General features: G+C 38.4%; 1 protein-coding gene across 2 annotated transcripts in view; it reads right to left on the reverse strand.

Annotated features, from left to right (window-relative positions):
* Nucleotides 1-6,649: 6,649 nt before the first annotated feature.
* Nucleotides 6,650-21,121, reverse strand: part of kcnh4a (potassium voltage-gated channel, subfamily H (eag-related), member 4a) — a 44,963-nt gene continuing 30,491 nt past the window's right edge. For both annotated transcript variants that reach the window (XM_046865431.1, XM_046865430.1), the window contains exons 8-16: nucleotides 20,591-20,785; nucleotides 20,197-20,396; nucleotides 18,364-18,613; nucleotides 16,449-16,648; nucleotides 15,893-15,931; nucleotides 14,234-14,586; nucleotides 10,386-10,471; nucleotides 10,211-10,287; nucleotides 6,650-9,003 (exon numbers count right to left, since the gene is read on the reverse strand). In XM_046865431.1, coding sequence (XP_046721387.1) covers nucleotides 8,200-9,003; nucleotides 10,211-10,287; nucleotides 10,386-10,471; nucleotides 14,234-14,586; nucleotides 15,893-15,931; nucleotides 16,449-16,648; nucleotides 18,364-18,613; nucleotides 20,197-20,396; nucleotides 20,591-20,785 — 2,204 coding nt within the window. In that variant the 3' untranslated portion in view covers nucleotides 6,650-8,199. The remainder of the gene's footprint in view (nucleotides 9,004-10,210; nucleotides 10,288-10,385; nucleotides 10,472-14,233; nucleotides 14,587-15,892; nucleotides 15,932-16,448; nucleotides 16,649-18,363; nucleotides 18,614-20,196; nucleotides 20,397-20,590; nucleotides 20,786-21,121) is intronic.

A 21,121-nucleotide genomic window follows, 5' to 3' on the forward strand; every position in this document is an offset into this window, starting at 1 on the left:
CGAGTAATTATATCTCGTAAACATCTTAATGACCATACACAAGAGTAAATGTAAACAGTGAATTTGTTAATACACATTTATACGTCCAAATATACTTCAACAATTTGTAAGGTGCAATGTACATCCAAATAGATGTAAACATTCTGAGTATAAAGGCGCAAGAGAGATAGCAGCAATAGGGAGTGCGCACAGGTCCAGGAAGACTTGACAACATGACTGTGTGTTTGTGTGATTAATAGGTCGTTGGTATATATGGGCAAAAGCATGTGGACACCTGACTGTCACACTCGCAGGTGGTTCTCTCCTGTTGAACTGTTGCATGACAGTTTCTTTCAGTGTGCCCCAACATGACAATGTACACAAAGTAAGGTCCAGGAAGACTTGATTTGTCAAGATTGATGTTGTAGAACCTGGTGTGGCAAAACTGGGTGCCAAAATTATTGCACATGGGCATCCAGTAAAAAAATGCCGCCCTAAGACGTCCCCAAGCGAGCCAACATTTTCACTTCTGCCTGAGGGAATGAATAAGTAGTTGACTACACTGTATGGCATAAAGTATGTGGTCGCTTTACTGTCACACTCACATGTGGTTCTCTTACTGTTAAACTGTTGAAAGCAGAGAATTATCCAGGAGGATTTTCTGCAACTAAAACGCCCAAGTGTGTTCCAGCATGTGCACAAAGTGAGGTCCAGGAAGACTTGGTTTGTCAAGGTCCATGTGAAAGAACTTGATTATACATTTCCCTTAACTGATAAAAAAAAAGGACACAGGATGTGGCCAAATGATTGCACCGGAAAAAATATCCTTGAGTACCTTTAATGTTTATTAAAATGGTGTCAGTGAATGTTTCACTTATTTATCACCTGATGACCTGATGATGGTGGAAACATTTCATATATTTCATATATCATACTATATAACTATTTAAAGAATCAATCGTGCCATGGTAATTAATTTGCTTTAACTGCTAGATTGTTTTTACCAACTGCTAGACATATTCTAAAATACTGTAACACATTATTGCCACATTGCAAACATTAATTATAGTCACTGGCTTTCAGTATGTTCTTTATCCCTATCAGGGTTGCCATGATCCAGAGCCTCTCTCAGGAAAGCGACATTAAGCGTCAATGCATCCTGGAGGAGATGCCAGTTCATCAAAGGATATCATGCACGCACATATTCTCACACAAATGTACTCCTAGTGGTAATTTGTCTTAACCAACAATTTACCTACTGGCATGTTTTTGGAAGGTGAAGGAAACCAGAGGAGGAAACCCACAAGGCCACAAAGAAAACATGCACGGAAGCAGAAAAATGGTCCACCAGTTTAAACCAGCTGGTACATATATTTTCATGTTTTATTGAAGATATTATTATTATTGTATCCAATTATATTAATGAAGTTAAATAAAATGTATAAGTATACGGTTTGAATGCTCTGATTATTATATGTACCTTCCAAAAATGGTGATGCTTTAAATCTATTTCACCTACATGGTTACCTCTACCTTTTTCCCCACATCGGAACTCTTCATATGGAAGTTTTTTCCATAACTCTATCTATCTATCTATCTATCTATCTATCTATCTATCTATCTATCTATCTATCTATCTATCTATCTATCTATTGAAAAAAAAATTCTACTTATTTATAAATGTAATTGCCTAACTCACCTTAGGATGGCGCTACACACTGTACATATAACAACAAAAACATTCTTGAGATTATTTTTCATTATGTGTCCTCTTCAGATTTCTGTTGAAGTGCAAAAGAAAATAATAATAAACACACGCAGCCTAATAGCTTATTTTCCACCCACTCACACTCTGTCAAACATAAACGCTGCTAATTACTACCATGGTTGAATGAGCACAGGCAGTAGGCTGTAATTAAAATGAAATCACCTAACCTTCAACCACCATCTGCTATAAATAAGGATTTGTCCTAATGTTCGAAGATATAGACTATTCTTTAATGCAAGAATATTGTTCTCTGCAGAGCAGCACATGATTTACAACGTGTTTGGAATTAGAAATGTATTCAGATTTATAAAGCAGATGTTATTTGCAGCTGGGTGGATGGAGCATAGCAGTGCTCAATTCCAAATGTATTTAGCTCATTTAACCAATTTCCCCCAAACCATCTGGAAACATGAGAATCTGTAGCACTTGTGTGTTTAGTACAGAGAAGAATTTCAACACATTTCGCTGGACTGAGAAAACAACCTAAAGCTGTTTACTTGACATTCACTTCTAATGAAAGTCCAATGACAGCTGTCGGGTTGTCAATAGGTGTTAAATAACGTGAAAACACAATAGGGCTGTTATATGTAAATAATAACTGATAATAAGGACGGAATAATAATTTTTTTTATTAAATATTAATAATAATAATAATAACCACGAGGTTGCACTCGATGCACTTTATGTAGCTTTATGTTGTGTGTTGTAGCTCTATGTTGTTTAGTGTAGCACCAGGGTTCTGGAGGAACATTGTCTCATTTTTACTGTGTACTGTGTACTTGACTTGACTAATGTGGGCTGACACGAAGCGGAGTTACTGTTACTATTTATTTCATTTTTTTTTATTTCTATTTCACAATGGACATTGTCTCAAAGCAGATACAGTGATTATAAATTTGTATAAAAGAGTTTAGTTTAGTGCCTAAAAGTTTGTTCGTATTAATTTCTAAGAAACAGTGGCAACTGTGGCAGGGAAAAACTCCCTGAGATGGCATGAGAAAGAAACCTTGAGAAGAACCAGACTCAAAAGGGAACCTCATCCTCATCTGGATGACACTGAATGTCTATTCATTACATGTACACTTGTCTATTCATTACATGAACATTTAAATTGTAATCGTTTAAATTCTCATTAAATGTTGTGGAATGTCTATTAACTTTTCACTTTTTTCATGTTATAGCAGCTATAAACATGTTTCCTTACCATCAGTTTAACCACCTCACTATAAACTATAAAGATTCAGAGTCAAACAGAAGAAAGTTCTCTGCACTGCAATTGTTCTAATTTATTTATTCATTTTATTTAACTAACTGCAATACAACAATGACATTCAGAACTATTGAAATTCTAGAGGTAGATTTAATACACCATTCCTGTACTGGAGTAAAACTAGTACTAAGTACTAACCCTCTGCTTAAATATTACTCCAGTAAAAGTAATAATAATCCTATTGCATTTGTACTTGTGTAAAAATACAAAAGTACACACTTTGAGAGCAAAAAATAAAAATCAAGACTGGTGACAGACCTGTTCTAACCATAAGTGATAACAGGAACTCACCCACTTTCTGGATGCTCCACAGCAATACATGTAATTATACTCTATATGGACGCTTGTGGACACCTTAGCATAAGATTCATATGTTCTTTTTGGACATCCTATTCTGCATTTAGTCCCCATTTGCTGTTATAATAACCTTAACACTTTTAAAAAGATGTTTTCCTAAATTTTGGGGTGTGCTTGAGGAGATTTGTGCTCAATCAGCCACAAGGATTAGTAAAGTCAGGTACTGATGTAGGTGAGGTGAGGAGGCTTGGGGTGCAGTTAGAGTTCCTCCCAAAGTAATTCATCCCAAAGGTGTTTAATAGGGTTATAAAGATCTATCGCAGGCCACTCGAGATCTTCCACAATAAAATATGTAAACCATATGTTCATGGCTTTGTGCACAGGGGCATTGCTATGCTTGAACAGGTTTGGGTCTCTTAGCTTAGCTGAAGAGAAAATTTTATTCTATAACATCCAAAGACATTTTATACAATTGTAACCAGTTTTTGGAAGAATCACATACAGCTGGGAAAGTCAGTGTCCCAATACTTTTGTCCATATATACTTTTGTGTATTCATTTTGTGCTTATCAGAATAGCAAGTGGTGTCGGCCTAATCAGGGCTACTCAACGTCTGTGTATGAAACAGTCAAACATCGAGGCAATGTCTTTTTATAGTGTGTTCTAATGAAGGGCTCATTATAGCCTAAAAGCACGATCCTACAAAAGGCAGCCACCATCTGTGGTACAAGTCCCCATGCTGTTTCTTTACACCAAACCAGATAATGTGAAAACCTGTGATCTTGTAAGAGTATCATAGTTGCAGGACAAACACAGAAAATGAAAGCGAGAGAGAGAAATTTAAAAGCCTATTAGTGACACTGTCCATCAGCCAGACAACCTGCGTGGGAAGCTTTACGCATTAAAACCTTGTGTTTTGTCTGACAAAATGTGCTTTGGGAAAAATAAGCAGAGTAAATATGAGGGAAAGTAAACAAACAGTTGTGTAAGGCTCTCAATGGAGTTAGGCCTCACATCACGACTCACCCCTGAGATTACGGATTACCTTTTTTCTTCTGATTATTTGCAGAGTGAAACAACAACGAGAAAATACATAGGCACGTCCGCGCTTCTGCAAAAAATGCAACGTTTAATTAAATATTTCCGGTACACTTAATCAGCATTGGATGTAATCAAACGTTATGCTTTTATGGAGAAAAAAAAGGGGGGAAAAAATAATTGTGCTTGGTAAATACAAATATAGGACACCAAAAGGCAGGCAAACATGTTTCATACATTTATGATCATTAACAAAACATTTAAAAATGTAATAATAATATAACAAAGTCTAAAAAAGCCTTATAATGCTATTAAAATCTGCAGGACATTTAATAAATAATACAAATAAATAAATAAATAAATAAATAAATAAATAAATAAATAAATAAATATTAAAATAGATTCAGAAAAAACAGCCAAAAAAACCTGTGCACTGTTTTTCATTAAAAGTGTAAAGGATAATACTGGAACATTTAATTACCAACCAAGTTTTAATCAATAAGCTACTCAAAGCTAATAATAGCAAGTCATAAATATTCCCCTCTGAACGACCGAAGCAATGAAAGAAAGCAACGAGAGAAAAAAAGAAAGCAAGAGAGAAAAACATAAAAGGAAATATCTTGAGAGTAGAATCATGCAGTGTGGTAATTTAATTACCACAGCATTCCAGTACCGGCTTATCTGTAGTACATTTAGTTTCTAGGTTCTACAAAATAAAACTCAAGCGGCATATCCACGTTAGAAAAAATAGCATGCGTTCCAGAAAATATTTTTAATCAGACCCACGAGAAACTCCCACCACAATCTCAATGGCACAAGCTGTCCAGAATAAGAATTCATTTGATGAATACATTTGTACTATTTAATTCTGGAAATAGGTTTTTATGTATATAGATGACTTCCATTTTATAAATGGTACCTGTCAGAGCTTGAATAATGTTTGCTAGCTAGCTTGCAACCTGTGTAATTAGCAAATCATCTACTTTTTTCTGTTTTGTGTGTTTCCAAACCAGTGCAGAGTTTTTTTTTGGTCTGCTAACACTTTTTCAATCCTCATCCAAACAATTAAATATTTTAACTTTCAGTCTAAAAGCTTAGGATTGTGCTTGATCTGGAGCTTGTCCTGGGAATACTGGCACTGAGGTGGGAATAGATCCTGAATGGGACACCTAGAGTAGCCAATCCTTACACAGCATATTCCTGGAACACCAGAGGATGGAAACCAGAGAACCCAGAGGAAACTGGAGAACTTGAATCAAAGACACCAAAATCACATAGATACCCTGATAATGTGCGCAAACCAAACTTGGGATCGAACTCCCAGTGCACAATCCGACCCTCCACTTCAGTACTTTGAAATATTCATCAGACAAAGGAAAATTATGTGGAATTATTTGATTCAAATGAAGAGAGGTGCATGGTATTGTATGAGGAAGTGAGATGTGTCAGAGAAGCATGTGAGGGTGGTGCAGGACATGTATGAGGACAGTGTGACAGCAGTGAAGTGTGCAGTAGGAACAACAGACTGGTTCAAGGTGAAGATGGACTGCATCAAGGATCGGCTCTGAGCCCTTTCTTGTTTATAGAGGTAATGGACAAGTTGACGGACGAGGTCAGACAGGAGTCTCCGTGGACTATGATGTTTGCGGATGATGTTGTGATTTGTGGTTCGAGTAGGGAGCAGGTGGAGAAGAGCCTGGAGAGGTGGAGGTACACGCTGGAGAGAAGGGGAATGAAAGTCAGTAGGAGTAAGAGTACATGTGTGTGAATGAGAAGGAGGGCAGTGGAGTGGTGCGGTTGCATGGAGAAGAGGTGGAGAAGGTGGAGAAGTTCAGATACCTGGAGTCAACAGTGCAAAGTAATGGAGAGTGTGTTAGAGAAGTGAAGAAAAGAGTGCAGGCAGGGTGGAGTGGTTGGAGAAGAGTGGCAGGAGTGATTTCTGATAGTAGGGTATCTGCAAGTGTGAAATGGAAAGTTTATAGAACTGTGGTGAGACCTGCGATGTTGTATGGTTTAGAGACAGTGGCATTGACTAAAAGACAGGGGGTGGAGCTGGAGGTAGCAGAGCTGAAGATGTTGAGATTTGTATTGGTAGTGAGAAGGATGGACAGAATTAGAAATTAGCTTATTAGAGGGACGGCGCATGTAGGACGTTCTGGGGACAAAGTGAGAGAGGCGAGATTGACATGGTTTGGACATTTGCAGGATAAGGACATGAGGTACATTGGTAGGAGAATGCTGAGAATGGAGCCCCCAAGAAGAAAGGAAAAGACCAATATGGTAGGGGAAGACATGCAGGTTGTTGGTTTGATAGAGGAAGATGTAGAGGACAGAGTAGTATGGAGACGGATGATCCGCTGTGGCGACCCCTAATGGGAGAAACCAAAAGAAGAAGAAGAAGAAGAAATGAAGAGAGGTGCATAAATGACTTGTAAATCTTGCTCACAAGGGTTGTTACTACAAATAGAATGACCTTGGTGTCCTATTTGCAAAGTGCTCCTAAATGTTATCCTAATTTCATGTAACCTACTTTTAAATGGTGTTTAATACTTTTGCTATTAGACTTATTCAGGGCCAAAATGCTTTTAAGATGTTTTTATCTAAGACACTTGGTAAAGTTTTACATTCAGTATATTTGAGCTCATGCATCAAGAAACAGCTTTACCTCCCCTTTCTATGTGGGGCACATTGCATGCACATTTCACATTACTCCTCTTTCCTACAGCAATACCCAGGCACTGCCATTTGTACACTAATGAGTGAGCTTTTTAGACAAATGAGAACTCATGTGAGATGAGGACTCCCAGGGATTCCTTAACTCGTTGGTCTTTTTTCCCACCTGGAATGAGTTCAGGCCCCTTTGAGAGATCTGGGACATTAATATTTACATTTACATTTTAGCATTTGGCAGATGCCCTTATCAAGAGCGACTTACAACTGAGCAGTTGAGGTTTAATGTCCTTGCGCAAGGGCCCATCAGTGGTAGTGCTTGGCTTAGAATTTTTGACGTTACAATCCAGAGTTCAATGCCTTAACCACTGAGCTACCAGTCCTTAATATGGGTACTCATTTACTATGTACATAATCGTGTTATTGTTGCTGATAATCACTTATTTTGTTTCTCAGTGATGCAGCATGGATGCCCTGAATCAATGTTTACCTGGAATACTCATCAGAACCAAACCTTTTGGTAGAAATAGTGCTTTGACCTGGAAAACTAGAGAAAAACTAGTTCAGTCATTGTCTTAAAAAAATCAGAAAAACAGCCTCTAAAAAACCCAAACCCTGGCATTTTTCTGTTCCCTTTGACAGGTAACACTACTGGGATGCATTGACACTGACAACCTAGAGCCTCTTGGTGGAAGGAGCCTTCAAGTGGACTAGACTAAAAAATTTTACTAATAAAAGGTGAATCTTTCTCAGGGACTAGAAATGTACTGGAAACATCCTCTTCATGCCATGCTTTTGGCAATGATTTTGGTTTTGGTTTGTTTGGCATACAAATCTCTCTTCACATACTTTGCAATCAAAAGAATATCTAATTAAATTTCTATTGTGTTTGTATCCTATACATGTCATCATTTAAACATTCGTGTCTCGTTTTGTTTAAAAGGCCAAGTAGCACTTGTTCTTTGGTGAAGCTAGCTGTGATGGAGATCATGAGGTAATAGTGTGAACGCAAAGGCAAAAAAAAAGAAAAAAAGAAAGAAGAAGAAGCACATTTCTGGGCAGGCTGTAAACTCTTTGCAACACCACTGCTTTTTTTTTTTTTTTTTTTTGGAGGAACTGGCATGCAGTGAGTCTTTACATTGAAAAATTTGTGAAGGAAATATAGTAAGTACTGTGGTTTAGACCCCTGCAGGACCCAAACTCTCCATATCAGTCATTTCGGCAGTGGGATTCGGGATGTGTTCAGGCATGTGAACAGGGCTTGACCCGACCAGGTCATTCTGTCTAGGCCCTGTTGGCAAGTGTAAGGAGCTTGGGCTACAAATCCCAGCATGCAGAAGTGGACTGACAGCTGTAAAGGGCTGTGATTGGCCAGTTGGTGTAAGAGAGATGTGGATAGGTGTGGAACGTTGGCAGGTGAGGTCAGGGGTGGTCTGCAGGCTTAGAGAGGGGTGCGACTGACTGTGGCTGCCATGCGAACACAAAGCTTGGCTTGGAGAGACTGTCTGAGAAGCCATCCTGCTTGGAGCCAAACTGAGAAGACAGGGCACAGGACGGCTCACTGAGTGGCCCATATATTGTGCATTTGGTGTTGTCCTGGATGGCTGGTATGGGCTCGGCTGGCTCTCTAGTCCCACGGCGCAGAGTCTTTCCTGTTCAGGGCAGCACAAAGGGTGAGAGCAGGAGCTATGTGGAGGACTGGGAGGTGGATGAAGATGCTCCATTTCCACTTCCTGTCCCAGGACAGAGCCTCTTCCGCAGCCACAGCTGGGAGTTGTGGCCATGTTTAAAGACATCCGAGGGGGCCAGTCAGAGGCAGATGCTGTTAGGCTGGTGTTGCTGGTTTGTGCGTGGAGGTTAAAAGAGGAATATGGTGAAAGGGCAGAAGGGAAATGCTGAAGGGTCAAATGGGTATGAAGGAAGTGCATCATCTCATGCAGACCTTTGGCCAGATTGGACACTTCTTGGTTTAAGCAGTTCATCTGAAACATAGGAAACAAAGGTGTTGCACTGATACTGGTTTGTTATTTAAGTCATTGTTAAATAATTTGAGTCTGTTCATTTGTTTGATTGATTGACTGACTGATTAATTGATTGATTCATTGATTCATTGATTGATTGATTGATTGATTCATTCATTCATTCATTCATTATAATTTTTTTGTTTACCACAAATACCCTTAGTGCAAGAAACATTTTCAGCTGACTAATCTGTTCCTATATGTTTATATTTAGAATAGCCTATGATCAGTTTTTCTTCTTATACACTTATTTTTCCAACTTGCATTGCCTGGTTGCCATGTACACTGATTACTGCATTGCCTTAAATACATTTTTGCCCACAAAGTGCATTAGTGATGTATTAAACACTCCAAAAATCTTGTATATTTTCAGTTTAATGTTTCATCAGTTTAAAAATAAATATTTAGTTTGAATACATTTTGTCATTTTCCCATTTTTACAACTGCAACTCAAGTGTCTGACATGAAAGGGGTGATGCTCCAGATTAGACTCTATCATTTTTTTCAAAGATGTAGTTTATATAATTTATAGCTAACTATAAGGAAATTGCTCAAAAAATGTTGAAAGACCCTTTTTCAAGTTCAGGTTCAAGTTTATTTCTATTACGCTTTTAACAATGGACATTGTCTCAAAGCAGCTTAACAGAATTTAAGAATTAAAATTAATGATGTGTATTTATCCCTGATGAACACGTGTCAAGAAAAAAAGGAAAAACTTCAACTGATAGGACCACCCTTCTTATACACCTTGTGAGATTTTAGTCAGAGATAAATCTTATTTCTGGGCCAGGAAAATAAAACACAACTCTGAAAAGACTTATACAGGTCCCAGCATTAAACATTGTGTATATCTTCTATACAGTTATATAATGTACATATAATGTACATATTGCATATTGTAAATACCATAAACCCCTTATTCTTTACACATATTGTCTATCTATCTATCTATCTATCTATCTATCTATCTATCTATCTATCTATCTATCTATCTATCTATCTATCTATCTATCTATCTATCTATCTATCTAAACAAGTTTATTTTATAAACAGGTTGTAAGAGTAAATGTTTTTTTTTCATGTACACTAAATGTAAAATATAAAATGAAAACATTTATGTTCAGTAGCCCTGAAAAACAAGTGTGAAAGTGTGTGTGTCGTTGAATACCTCTGTATTGAGTTGGGAGATGCTTTGTCTAACTTCTTCCGTTTCAAGTAAAAGATTGGCATTGACCTGAAATGGATCTAAACAGCACAAACACTTATTAATAGGTGAGACGTACAGTATTCACCACCAATTATCCACTCAAAATGGCAAGCGCTAAGCAAAAAAAAGCACTTACCCTTCCCTCTTCGATTCGATGTGACCTCACTGGGCTCCACGTTGAAGTGAAATGCCGGTTCATTGTCCTCAATACCATCCACAACCCTGCAAGACATCAGCATAGTCTAACATTTAATTTAAATATGCTCTTTCCCACAAAGTCTCGATCTAAACACATATCTGTACAACCCGTTGTGTTTTCCACATTCGTTAAAGCATGCTGACCTTTCAGGAAATTTGCATGATTAAAAGCAATCAAGTCAGTGAAAAAGGACTGTTTGATTGCAGCTTTTTAGACTATGTAAATATGTCAGATGTTTGTTTCATTTCATTGTAGAGACTATTTTCGTAAATTCTTTTTTTTTGTTTTACATAAGATGTGACCCTTTTTGACAATTAGAAATTCTGATTATTCCCACAAAGGATCAGATGTGCAGACAGGACCTTATGTTTGATTGGGAGGTAGAGCTCAGCAGCTAAGATTTTGGACTGATTGAAAGGTCATAGGAGGCGGCATCAAGAAGTTTCGAGACTTTTGCGCTACAGATCCGGTCGCTTTCGCCAATTGCCCAGGCTCACACGGCTTAAAACCTGGCAGTAGAACTCGCTATTGACGATCTGGACCCTGAGGATGAATTCTCGATGCAAAATGCCGCAAATTACATAAAAGACGCGAAGGCCCTTAACCCTGAGCTGGTTAGTTTGTACAGGGTGGCACAAGGAAACTGGAAATTTTGGAACTAGGAGTTGGTGACCGTTTAGAACCCCTTGCCATTAGTTATAATAAAGCAGTGGAGTGGTGCACACCGAGAGTTTACTGTAAGACCTTTTTAAGAACGGTGACAGTGTGTTACCAGTTAGGATGTCATGAGTGTGTCCCGTCTGCTTAGGCGATTACAACATGGGTGCATAATTGCGAAGAAACGTCTTGGCATGGTGATGATGCATGTTTTGTCAAATGGACTGGCCAGAGCTCTTCACAGCTTGAACAGCCTCAATATTCTCTGTTGTGCAGGCTGTTCGAACACCACCTGGAGACTTATTTTTAAAGGCTGAACCCGTTTGATCGAAATAAGCAGATGGGACACAATCATGACGTCCTAACTGGTGACGACTCTGAAACTCCATTGCCCCAGGTTCGCCCTTTCCCTGCACCACCCTGTATAAATAAGGTAACTGTAAGTCGCTCTGGATAAGTGCATCTGCCAAATGCCAGTAAATGTATTGCAAAAAGATTGATAACTTTATAGTCCATTTCTGGAAAACTGTCTTTGGATTTACAATGACTAAACTGAAAAATCCCAGCCCACTTACTGTCCACTCACCCTCACACTAAAACATGATTCAGTACTTCAAGTGTAGACATTGAAACAACAAATAAAAATAAAAAGACGCTTGTAGCAATGTCTTGATATAAAAAGTAATAAGGTGTTTTACCACTGATATTTCCTGTGATAATATTTCTAGTTTATATTTAAGGCGAGTTTTTTTACTTTTTTAATTTCTTTGTAGTTTCTAGGTTTTGTTAACTATTATAACTGTCCCGTGATGTTGCATTATCTTCAGGGATTCTTAAACTATTGCTGCCAATCTTTATCTGTAAAAAAAACTTTTGATAGTATATTAGTATAACTATTGATAGTAAAATTCTGTAATATCTTACTATACTGCTCGTTACTGTACTTGAGTAGCTTTTTCGCATATCTGTACGTGATTTTCAATATTTCCATTCCGGGAGGCTTTTACTTTAACTTTAGTACAATATAATACAAATGTCAAATGTTTTAGTTTTGACTCAATTACATTTTGTGAAATCAGTCGTTCCTTTTTATTTATTAGTGAATAAATACGTAACTGTTCAAATACGCATTAATCCACCAATCAGGGTCGAGCGCACACTCTGTTTTTAAACTTGATTTGATTGGCGCTTGGTGTATCTACTGATCACCAACATACAGTTCAGCGTCAGTTCAACAGCAAGCAGAACATTTTAAAAGAAATAAATATCGAAGGAACTTCTGACTCGAACTTGCCACAACACCCGTGGCCTCATTTGTGCGATTTTTTTTTTTTTAAGTAGTTGAAAAGAAGATTTTGGGCTCATGATAATTTTAATAGATATCATTAAATGTTTTAGTAATTAATATCATTCTTTTAATAGACTGGTGTGTTAAGAGTAACATTAGAGTCTTTTCACATAAAAGAGTTGATTAAGCAACAGTCTTGTGATAAAAATGATAATAGGAACATTATAGCCATAATAAATCAAATAATACATTGAATTGTTTATTTAGATTTAAAAGTTCATAGCAAGGAGCTTGGGTGCTGGGAAACGACGGACCGACCTGTGAGTGGGTTCAGGCGGAAAGTGTCCGGAACCGTGAGAGTGTGGGTGAACCCCGGCGTGAGTACTGGAAATGAAAGTGCCGAGCTGAAAGTGAAAGTAAAATACTCTCTTTCTTCCAGCGTGGAACCAGTGAGATTTGTTACACTTAGTATATCTCTACTTCTACTCAAGTACATGGTTTGTGTACTTTGTCCACCACAGAGGTGGGAAGTAGTGCAGTCCAAATACTTTGCTACTGTTCATAAGTAGATTTTTCTAGTATCAGTACTTTACTTCACTATTTATTTATAATTTTTTACTTTCACTCATTACATTTTTTTACACAGATATCTGTATTTTTAACTTCTTACATTTTCAAAACAGGTTCGTTACTTTAGTTTTAATCTATTTGGTGACATGATCAATATTTTTCTTCTCACTGCGCACCGTTTTCAGCACATCAACCTATTTCCTATCATTGTTCGACTTTTTCAATCTACCACTGCTGTATCATTTCCTGGTTTACACACACCACAGATGTAGACTAGTTTACGAAGCAACCAGTGAGCAGGGCAGAAGTTAACAGGAAGTCTGAGGTTAATGTGGATGAGACAGAGGCGGTCAGCGAAGTAAACATGACTGAGCACAGAGACATTCCTGATCACCGTCATAAACCACTGTAAAAATGATTTTTAATCTGTAAACATTTGTTTTACTGATGAAACAAGTCTCAAATCAGCACCAAAATCCGCCATGATGCACACAATTTACCCTCTGGGGGTCAACAAACGCGTTGAATGGCATTTTTTCCTCATAACGCCGAAAATAACTTAAATTACTGTCTTTTTGTATCATACAGATAAAGAAATACATCTTTAGAATATGTAGAGTCTACTTTTATTTGTAGACACTCATAATAAAAACAAAATGCTGTGCTTTTGTAAAATAAAGCAAACAGACAGGGGGCGCTCTCTGTTGTCTCTGTCATCTCTCTTTACATACACAAATAAAACTTGCATAACAAACATGATAAATATATAAATAGAAGGCTTGAAATGCCTACTTTTAAATAAACCAAATGACATATAAAGAATACAAATATTCATTAATCATGCAATTCGTATGAAAGTTAGAAGAGTTACAGTTTCTTGGGTATCACCTCATTAACCGTCCGTGTTGAAACATAGCAAATGTTTTTGCACTCCTGGCAATTATGCGATTAATCGCAATTAAATATTTAAATCGATTGACAGCCTCTGCAGATAACTCAAAAAGCAACTTGCAGATAACTCATTCATACAACTGAGCAGGATTGGGACCCAGGAGTGGCAGCTTGGTGTGGCTGGGAATTAAACTCATGATCTTCGGATCCAAAGTCCAATGCCTTAACCACTAAGCGACCACTTCCCCTTCACTAGCTGACACTGATTCAACCATGCGCACCAAAAGTTTGAAATCAATGCAAGTTATTTGAGCATTGTTGTATTTTGTATTTTGTATTTTCGCGGTGTGATTATTAAGAGTGCAGTGATAGCCATTACCTGGGACTCAGATCTAATGGACTGACGCATGTAAGCGAGGGAATGAGCAGCTTGGCCGGGCGGTTGACAGGGTCCATGTTGATCACAGGTGGACACAGCTCCTCGTTGGATGACGGGTTTGGGGAGGGGCTCTGTCCTCTGTAGCCTTGGTTTGGAGAGCGGCAGAGGCGGAGCATGTTGAAATTCCGTAGCTCTTCCCCTAACATGGCACTCAGGGCAGAATGGTTTGAGTTCCCTTCCATGCTGGAGAGCAAAGGCTGCCTGCCAACTTCCTGTCCTGGATCGTCCTCTTCCTCTGCCTCGATGATAAAGGGTAGTTTTGGCTCAGGAGTAAGGAGGGATTCGGAACGACCCTGAAAGATGGAGGAGAGACAAGAGAATTAGTGAAAGATAAGATCTCTTATGTTAGACATTCTTACAAAATTATATGAATAAAAAGAAAGCCCAGTTCAATATACTGTAAACAGATTACAGAACTGAAAAACAACTGACATTTATAAGGTAAGTAGCAAACACATTTTATCCTACAGTCCTGTTGAATTGTTTATTTTGATTGGTCAGTAGGTGTTGATCCATTTTCTTTAATTGCAGCTCTAGCAGTAGTTCTGGCTGTAATTCAAGTCACATGTTTATACTAATGTGAGTAAAAAACGTTTTAAAAAAGTGTCCAATAACAATTCATTATACAATGCAATTGTTGGTCAATTGCTATACAATACCAGGAATAATACACTTTGTGACATGCTGTTGTCAGATGGTAACTGTGACTCTGCGTGTGTTTCGTTCTGCGTTTATTTCTATGTCATGGTTTTTCCCTCACTGTAGAGTGACAAAAGGCTGCATACTGAATCGCTTTACAGACAATTAAACATATTTATACATACAGAATATGGACAAACAGTTTTTAGACAATTCACCATACAATTCATGTGATTTTTGTACACCCCATTCCACCTTTGTCCCCATTTGCTGTTATAATAACCTCAACTCTTCTGGGAAGATGTTTCACTAGATTTTGAAATGTGCTTGTGGAGATTTGTGCTCATTCAGCCATATGGGTGTTTGTAAAGTCAGGCACTGATGTAGGGTGAGGAGGCCTGGAGTGCAAATAGTGCACCAGATAGCAAAGTACTCAAGATCTTCCACTTCTCACTCACAACCCATGTAAACCATATGTTCATGGAGCTAGCTTTGTGCACAGGTTTGGGTTTATTAGTTCAAATAGAGGGAAAATGTAATGCTAGCAGATAAAAAACATACTGTACATGTGGGTGCCTCCAACTTTATAGTAACAGTTTGGGGAAAAAACAAATATGGCTGGAGAAGGTCAGGTGTCCCGATAGTTTTGTCCATATAGTGCATATTTTGCTTATACTTTAGATTTGACAGAGCTATTTCTGAAAGTCTAATTTACACACAGTTAAGTTATTATCACAAGCATCTCCAGTATTAAATCCCAGAAGATTCAATGGTGGCAGTGGTGTCTAAATTTGTCACTTACCTGAGTGTGAATGTGTGAGCATATGTGTGTAGCTAGGAATATTTTGTGTGAACGTGTGTAACTGTGAATACACATGTGTGAGTTAGTGTGTGTGTGTGTGTGTATGTGTGCATCTGTGTGTTATAAACATGCAAGGAATGTGCCTGTGCTAATGGTACCTGTGAAATTCTCGGAGAGCGAGGAAATCGAGTCTGACCCTGAGGGAAGAATAGACAAGAGATGATGGAAACAAATTAGTCCTCGAAGCACTGTAAAGATTTTAAAACATTTTATACTGAACATTAACTGAAACAGGGACTAAATGAGACACAATGTGACAGTTGCATTAAAATTTTAATTTTAGTAAACCTGCTTTGAATAGATTGGTATATATTTAGTTATTAATTAGCTTTAATTATTTAACACTAAAGACTTTTTTCTATAAAAAAAAAGGTTGCTATATCTGTGTCAGTGGTTTTCTTTGTTTCCTTGCTGGATAATTTGAAGTGTGAATAGGCCCATTGAGGCACAATGAATTACGTATTACCATCTGGTGAACCTCTGAGACCACGAGACTCCTGTATGTGGTCTGCATGTCATCTTATTACAATTACAGCCCATTAAAAAAACTATTGTATTCACCTCCCAAAAAAACATGCAGTAATTTTTAATCACTATTTCCTATATGGTCACTTTAAATAACTTTAAAATACAATGTCTCTGTGGCGATCTCACCTCTCGGAGGTTGTATGTGAGGTTGTGATGAATGTCCTCGTTGAAGCGGTTGCCGTATTCGGGGTAGAGCTCGAGGACCTCACGAAGTGCTCTGATACTGATGTATTGCAAGTCGCAATAGGTCAGAGCTTTTACATCTGCATTAGCCTTGATCACCTGATCGCGCCCCGGCAGGTCTGCTCCAATCAGATCTCCCTTACCTGCACACAACAACCAGAGACATCAAATGAGAGCGTTCTTATAATCTTAAATTATATAACATTTAATTCCAAATCAACAAGCAGCAAATACAGTAGTACTGACCAGCTGAAAACCCCATGGGAACTCATTATATATAAAAGACGAACAGCAAAGGCACTCTTGACCTTTTCTTGTAGCCACACATCAGCATAAATAAATAAATAAACAAACACAGGTCATGCATGGTATAAAGCTAACACCACTGCCTAAAGCACTATAACAAGACAAGTATTTATGTAACCTGGTAGAGATAAATTCAAACAATTAATCATAAATTGCCACATGCTCAAAATCTCTTTTAAATAATGTATTAAATGAGTTATCAGTGCAGGAATTATATATAGCCTATGCAATCTAAATGGCATAATAACCATGTATTGTATTTAGGGGCCTTCTGTAAATTTGCCTTTGGTGGCCTATTTCAGTTACACCACCGCTATACCTCCATCATAACTACACTACATGGACAAAAATTGTGGACAACTGATTCGCATGTGCTTTCTGGATATCCCAGTCCACATTTACTCATCATGTGCTGTTATAATATTTGCCACTGTTCTGGGAAGATGTGCCACTAGATTTTGGGTGTGGTTGAGTAGTTTTGTGCTCATTCAGCCACAAGGGTGTTAGTAAAGGCAGATACTGGTAGGTGAGGTGAGGAGGCCTGGGGTGCAGTCAGCGTTCACATACATCATATTTAATAGGGTTGAGGTCAAAGCTCTAAAGCAGGCCACTCATGGTCTTCCATTACAACCCTTGTAAACCATATCTTGATAGAGCTGGCTTTGCACACAGGGGTATTGTCATGATGAAATAGGTCTGGGTCTCCTAGTTCACATCCAAAGATGTCCTATAAATCTGTATGCCTAAAACTTTGTATAACAGCTTGGGAAAGAACCAAATATGGCTGGAAAAGTCAGGAGTTCCAATACTTTTGCCTCCAAAGAGTACTATTACATGAAGACTACATCCTCCAGGAATTTTTATTCCCAGAATCCATCACCAAGAGCTACACCAACTTCATATCTATTCCATTTAGTGATTTTCCAAGCATGTTTTTAACTTTCAACCCTTTGCAATGTTTTTAGTCTGCTTGTTTGCTTACTATTTTTGCCTGTTTCCTCCTTTGCCTTTTTAAAATAAAATCTGCACAGGTGGACATTAACACCCTAAATGGTCTTTACAGACACCTAAATCACACATTTATAAAGTAAAAGTAGTCTTTCGTGACAGAAGACAAAATTAGCCCAGACAATGAGAACCTGGAAACCCTATTAGCTGGGTTATTAACTAGACTGGACCATTGTGTCAATCTGGAATACAACATTCAAGCTGGGATGATTTTTAATGAGTTGGATGTGCTGCCATCTCCACTGACTTTAGACTGCACTCAAACTGCCATGCCTGATACACTCATACCAGCATTGCGCACACACACACACACACACACACACACACACACACACACACACACACACACACACACAAACACACACACACACACACACACATGCATCGATGTGTATCATTTCTGTGAATATTCCAAAATCCAAATAATATCTCATCAATGCATATGGACAGGGTATATATAGATGATTATATGGCAACCGAGCACATTTATTCTACATTAATAGACACAATGGCAGTAATAAGATCCTTGTTAAATAGAACTTACCCAATATGGCAAGCACCATCCCATCCTTAAGCACCTCTAGGGATCCGGAGCAAACAAAATGATGAGCATGTAGGGCATCTCCATGCCGAATAAGATATTCCCCCGGAGCGCAGAAAGAAGTCTTAATGTGCAGAGAGAGCGAGCGCAGGCACCCTCTACTGGCGGAGGAGAAGAGGGGCAGCTGCAGGATGTCCTTGTTGAGGTGCATTGCGATGTCGGCCCGTAACTCATCTGGGAAGTCGTGCAGTAGCTAAAAGGGAAGATTCATGCAGAGTGAATGACTCATAGTAACTGATAACCAGACAGCACACCATCATCATCAGTAGCAACAGCTCAAATTTCTTTCTGGAATAGGATCTTTTGCTTTCTTAAATGAGATCATTCCCTTTTCTTAGATTAAAACCATTCCCTTTCTCAAATAGGATAATTTTCTTACAGAGAAAAATAAAATAATTGACTTCTGCTAGCACAAAGAAGTAAGGAGACATATATAGCTCACAATATATCTATAATCAAGCCACATGTCTACTTCTAATTAAACACTGTGTGAACCTGGAGGCGTTGCTCTACTTTACACGTGAACTTAAATCACGCTAACAGTAGCGAGGCACAATGCTAGCAACAGTTGTCAGGAGACACAGAGTTCCTGTGAACTGTCTGAAGTGTGTTTGCTGTTTTTCCCCAATCACTGAATAAATTAGTATGTTTGCACAAGTGTGAATGAGAGTCACTCAGTACCCCCGCCTCCCTTTCATCGCTATTTTTCCATGATAGCTAATTAGCCGCCATCTTCGGGCTAAGCACTGAGACAGCCTAACAAAAGGCACTTTTGGGTGAAGACGAGTTCGAGTGGTAATTAGCTTAGTGATGGAGCTACGACCCATATTTCACATGATATTTCTAAAACGAAATGTGCCAACATGGCACCTACTCAGTCAGTGCCTGAGTGCTAACACATAATCAGATATGCTAGAAGGGGAACAGGGCAGTATTAGTGTGGGGGGGATTAATACTCAAAAAAATTCTTTTTACAGTACTGAAACAAATGTTTGGACAATTTAGAAATTGCTTTTCTTCGCAGTGAGATGTCACCTAGTAGCTTCTTATGTTTAGCTAATCCTTAAGGATCACTTGGTTGTCCTTAGTTTGTATAGTGTTTTCCCTGAGAAGGAATAAATACAAGTACATGATTTTGGTGCTTGTTGATAAGGAAACCAGTACTGATACAGAAATGATTAACCTGTTAAATATATATAGTATATACATTATAATAGTGCTTACATGAGTGCCTACTCCACTTTTGAACATTAGTTAGTTGACTGCAGTGGAGACTAACAGGGTGCCTCTGTTCAACTGTAAGTAAAATATGCTTTGTGTTTTTATTGCATTAGTATCCCCTGTTCTCAATCCCCAATATTGGCTAATTGTCGAAAACGACAGTGAACAGTATGTATCTGTATACTTTTCCTGCTAGCCTCCAGCATTGCTGTATACTGCCAGTGCTGAGATGTATGTTTTGCAGGTTCTGTCGTTTTGGTTTTATGACAGAAAAATGCTGTAGTTCGAAAATATCCTCTCTTGATATTTTCACAGTGCACAGTTTGCAATCTGTTTGGCTTTGGCTATCATCATTAGTCATGAAATATGTCCAGATTGCTGTCATGTCATGTGCTCATTAGCACAACAGTGTGCACTAAGCTTATGGCTCAGAGTATCACCTGATATACTGGTATCAGGGCTTTAATTTATAAGCCAGATTGATAACCATTATTGAACTATCAATGTAACATCCCTAGGTGTGATTAGACTCCCTAAGTCTCTTCATCATCTCACCTCGTTTGCATTGATGCCATTGGTGACTGACCAAGTGGTTTGGAAGTACTCCAACATACGCTGCTTTAACTGCTGAGGCAGGCGATGCACACGGACGAAGTCCTTGAGATCGTTCATGCGAGTGTGGTAGAGGGAGCGACGCGAATACATGCGCTGAATGATGGCTGTCACGTTGCCGAACACCACAGCGTGCATCAAAGCTGTGAGAAGCGAAGTGAGAGAATTCACTGTTAATGCAAGATGGCATATGAATCACACAAAGGTGTATAATGAGGTGATATTGTATTGTAAGGCACCAATCACAGACAGACATCTGGTTGGCAGTTTGTCTAACAGCTGGTTGCTTGTAATTAGAATTTTTAAGCAAAGAAACAATTTTGGATCCTGTACACACCCCCGATGAGCATGGTGCAGATGGAGAAGATCTTCTCGGCATCAGTGTTGGCACAGACGTTGCCGAAACCCACACTGGTCAGACTGCTAAGAGTGAAGTAGAGCGAGGCGATGTAGGCACTGCGCAAGGAAGGCCCGCCAAATGTGCCGTTTGTGTAAGGAGTCTCCAAGCGCTTTCCCAGCTCCTGCAGCCAGCCTGAGAGTGAGTCAGACCAATAACAAAAGTGGGGGAAATAGACTTAAGCAATGTTCTACATATTTGCATTTATATAGATGACTTTTTTCTCATCTCATCTCTGCACAAATACTGTATTATAAAAATGAGTGTTATATGGTATTCTGAAATCAGTGAAATACTTACAATACAAATACTTCATTAATGTATTTGAATAGATTTTCCTGGTATCAGTACTTTACTTCACTATTTTTTTTTCACTATTTACTCATTACATTCCTTACACAAGTATCTGTACTTTCTACATTTTCAAAACAGACTCGTTACTTTAGTTTTAATCAATTCGGTGACATGATC

The sequence above is a fragment of the Silurus meridionalis genome, chromosome 14 (assembly GCF_014805685.1).
Source record: "Silurus meridionalis isolate SWU-2019-XX chromosome 14, ASM1480568v1, whole genome shotgun sequence".
Taxonomy (NCBI): Eukaryota; Metazoa; Chordata; class Actinopteri; order Siluriformes; family Siluridae; genus Silurus; species Silurus meridionalis.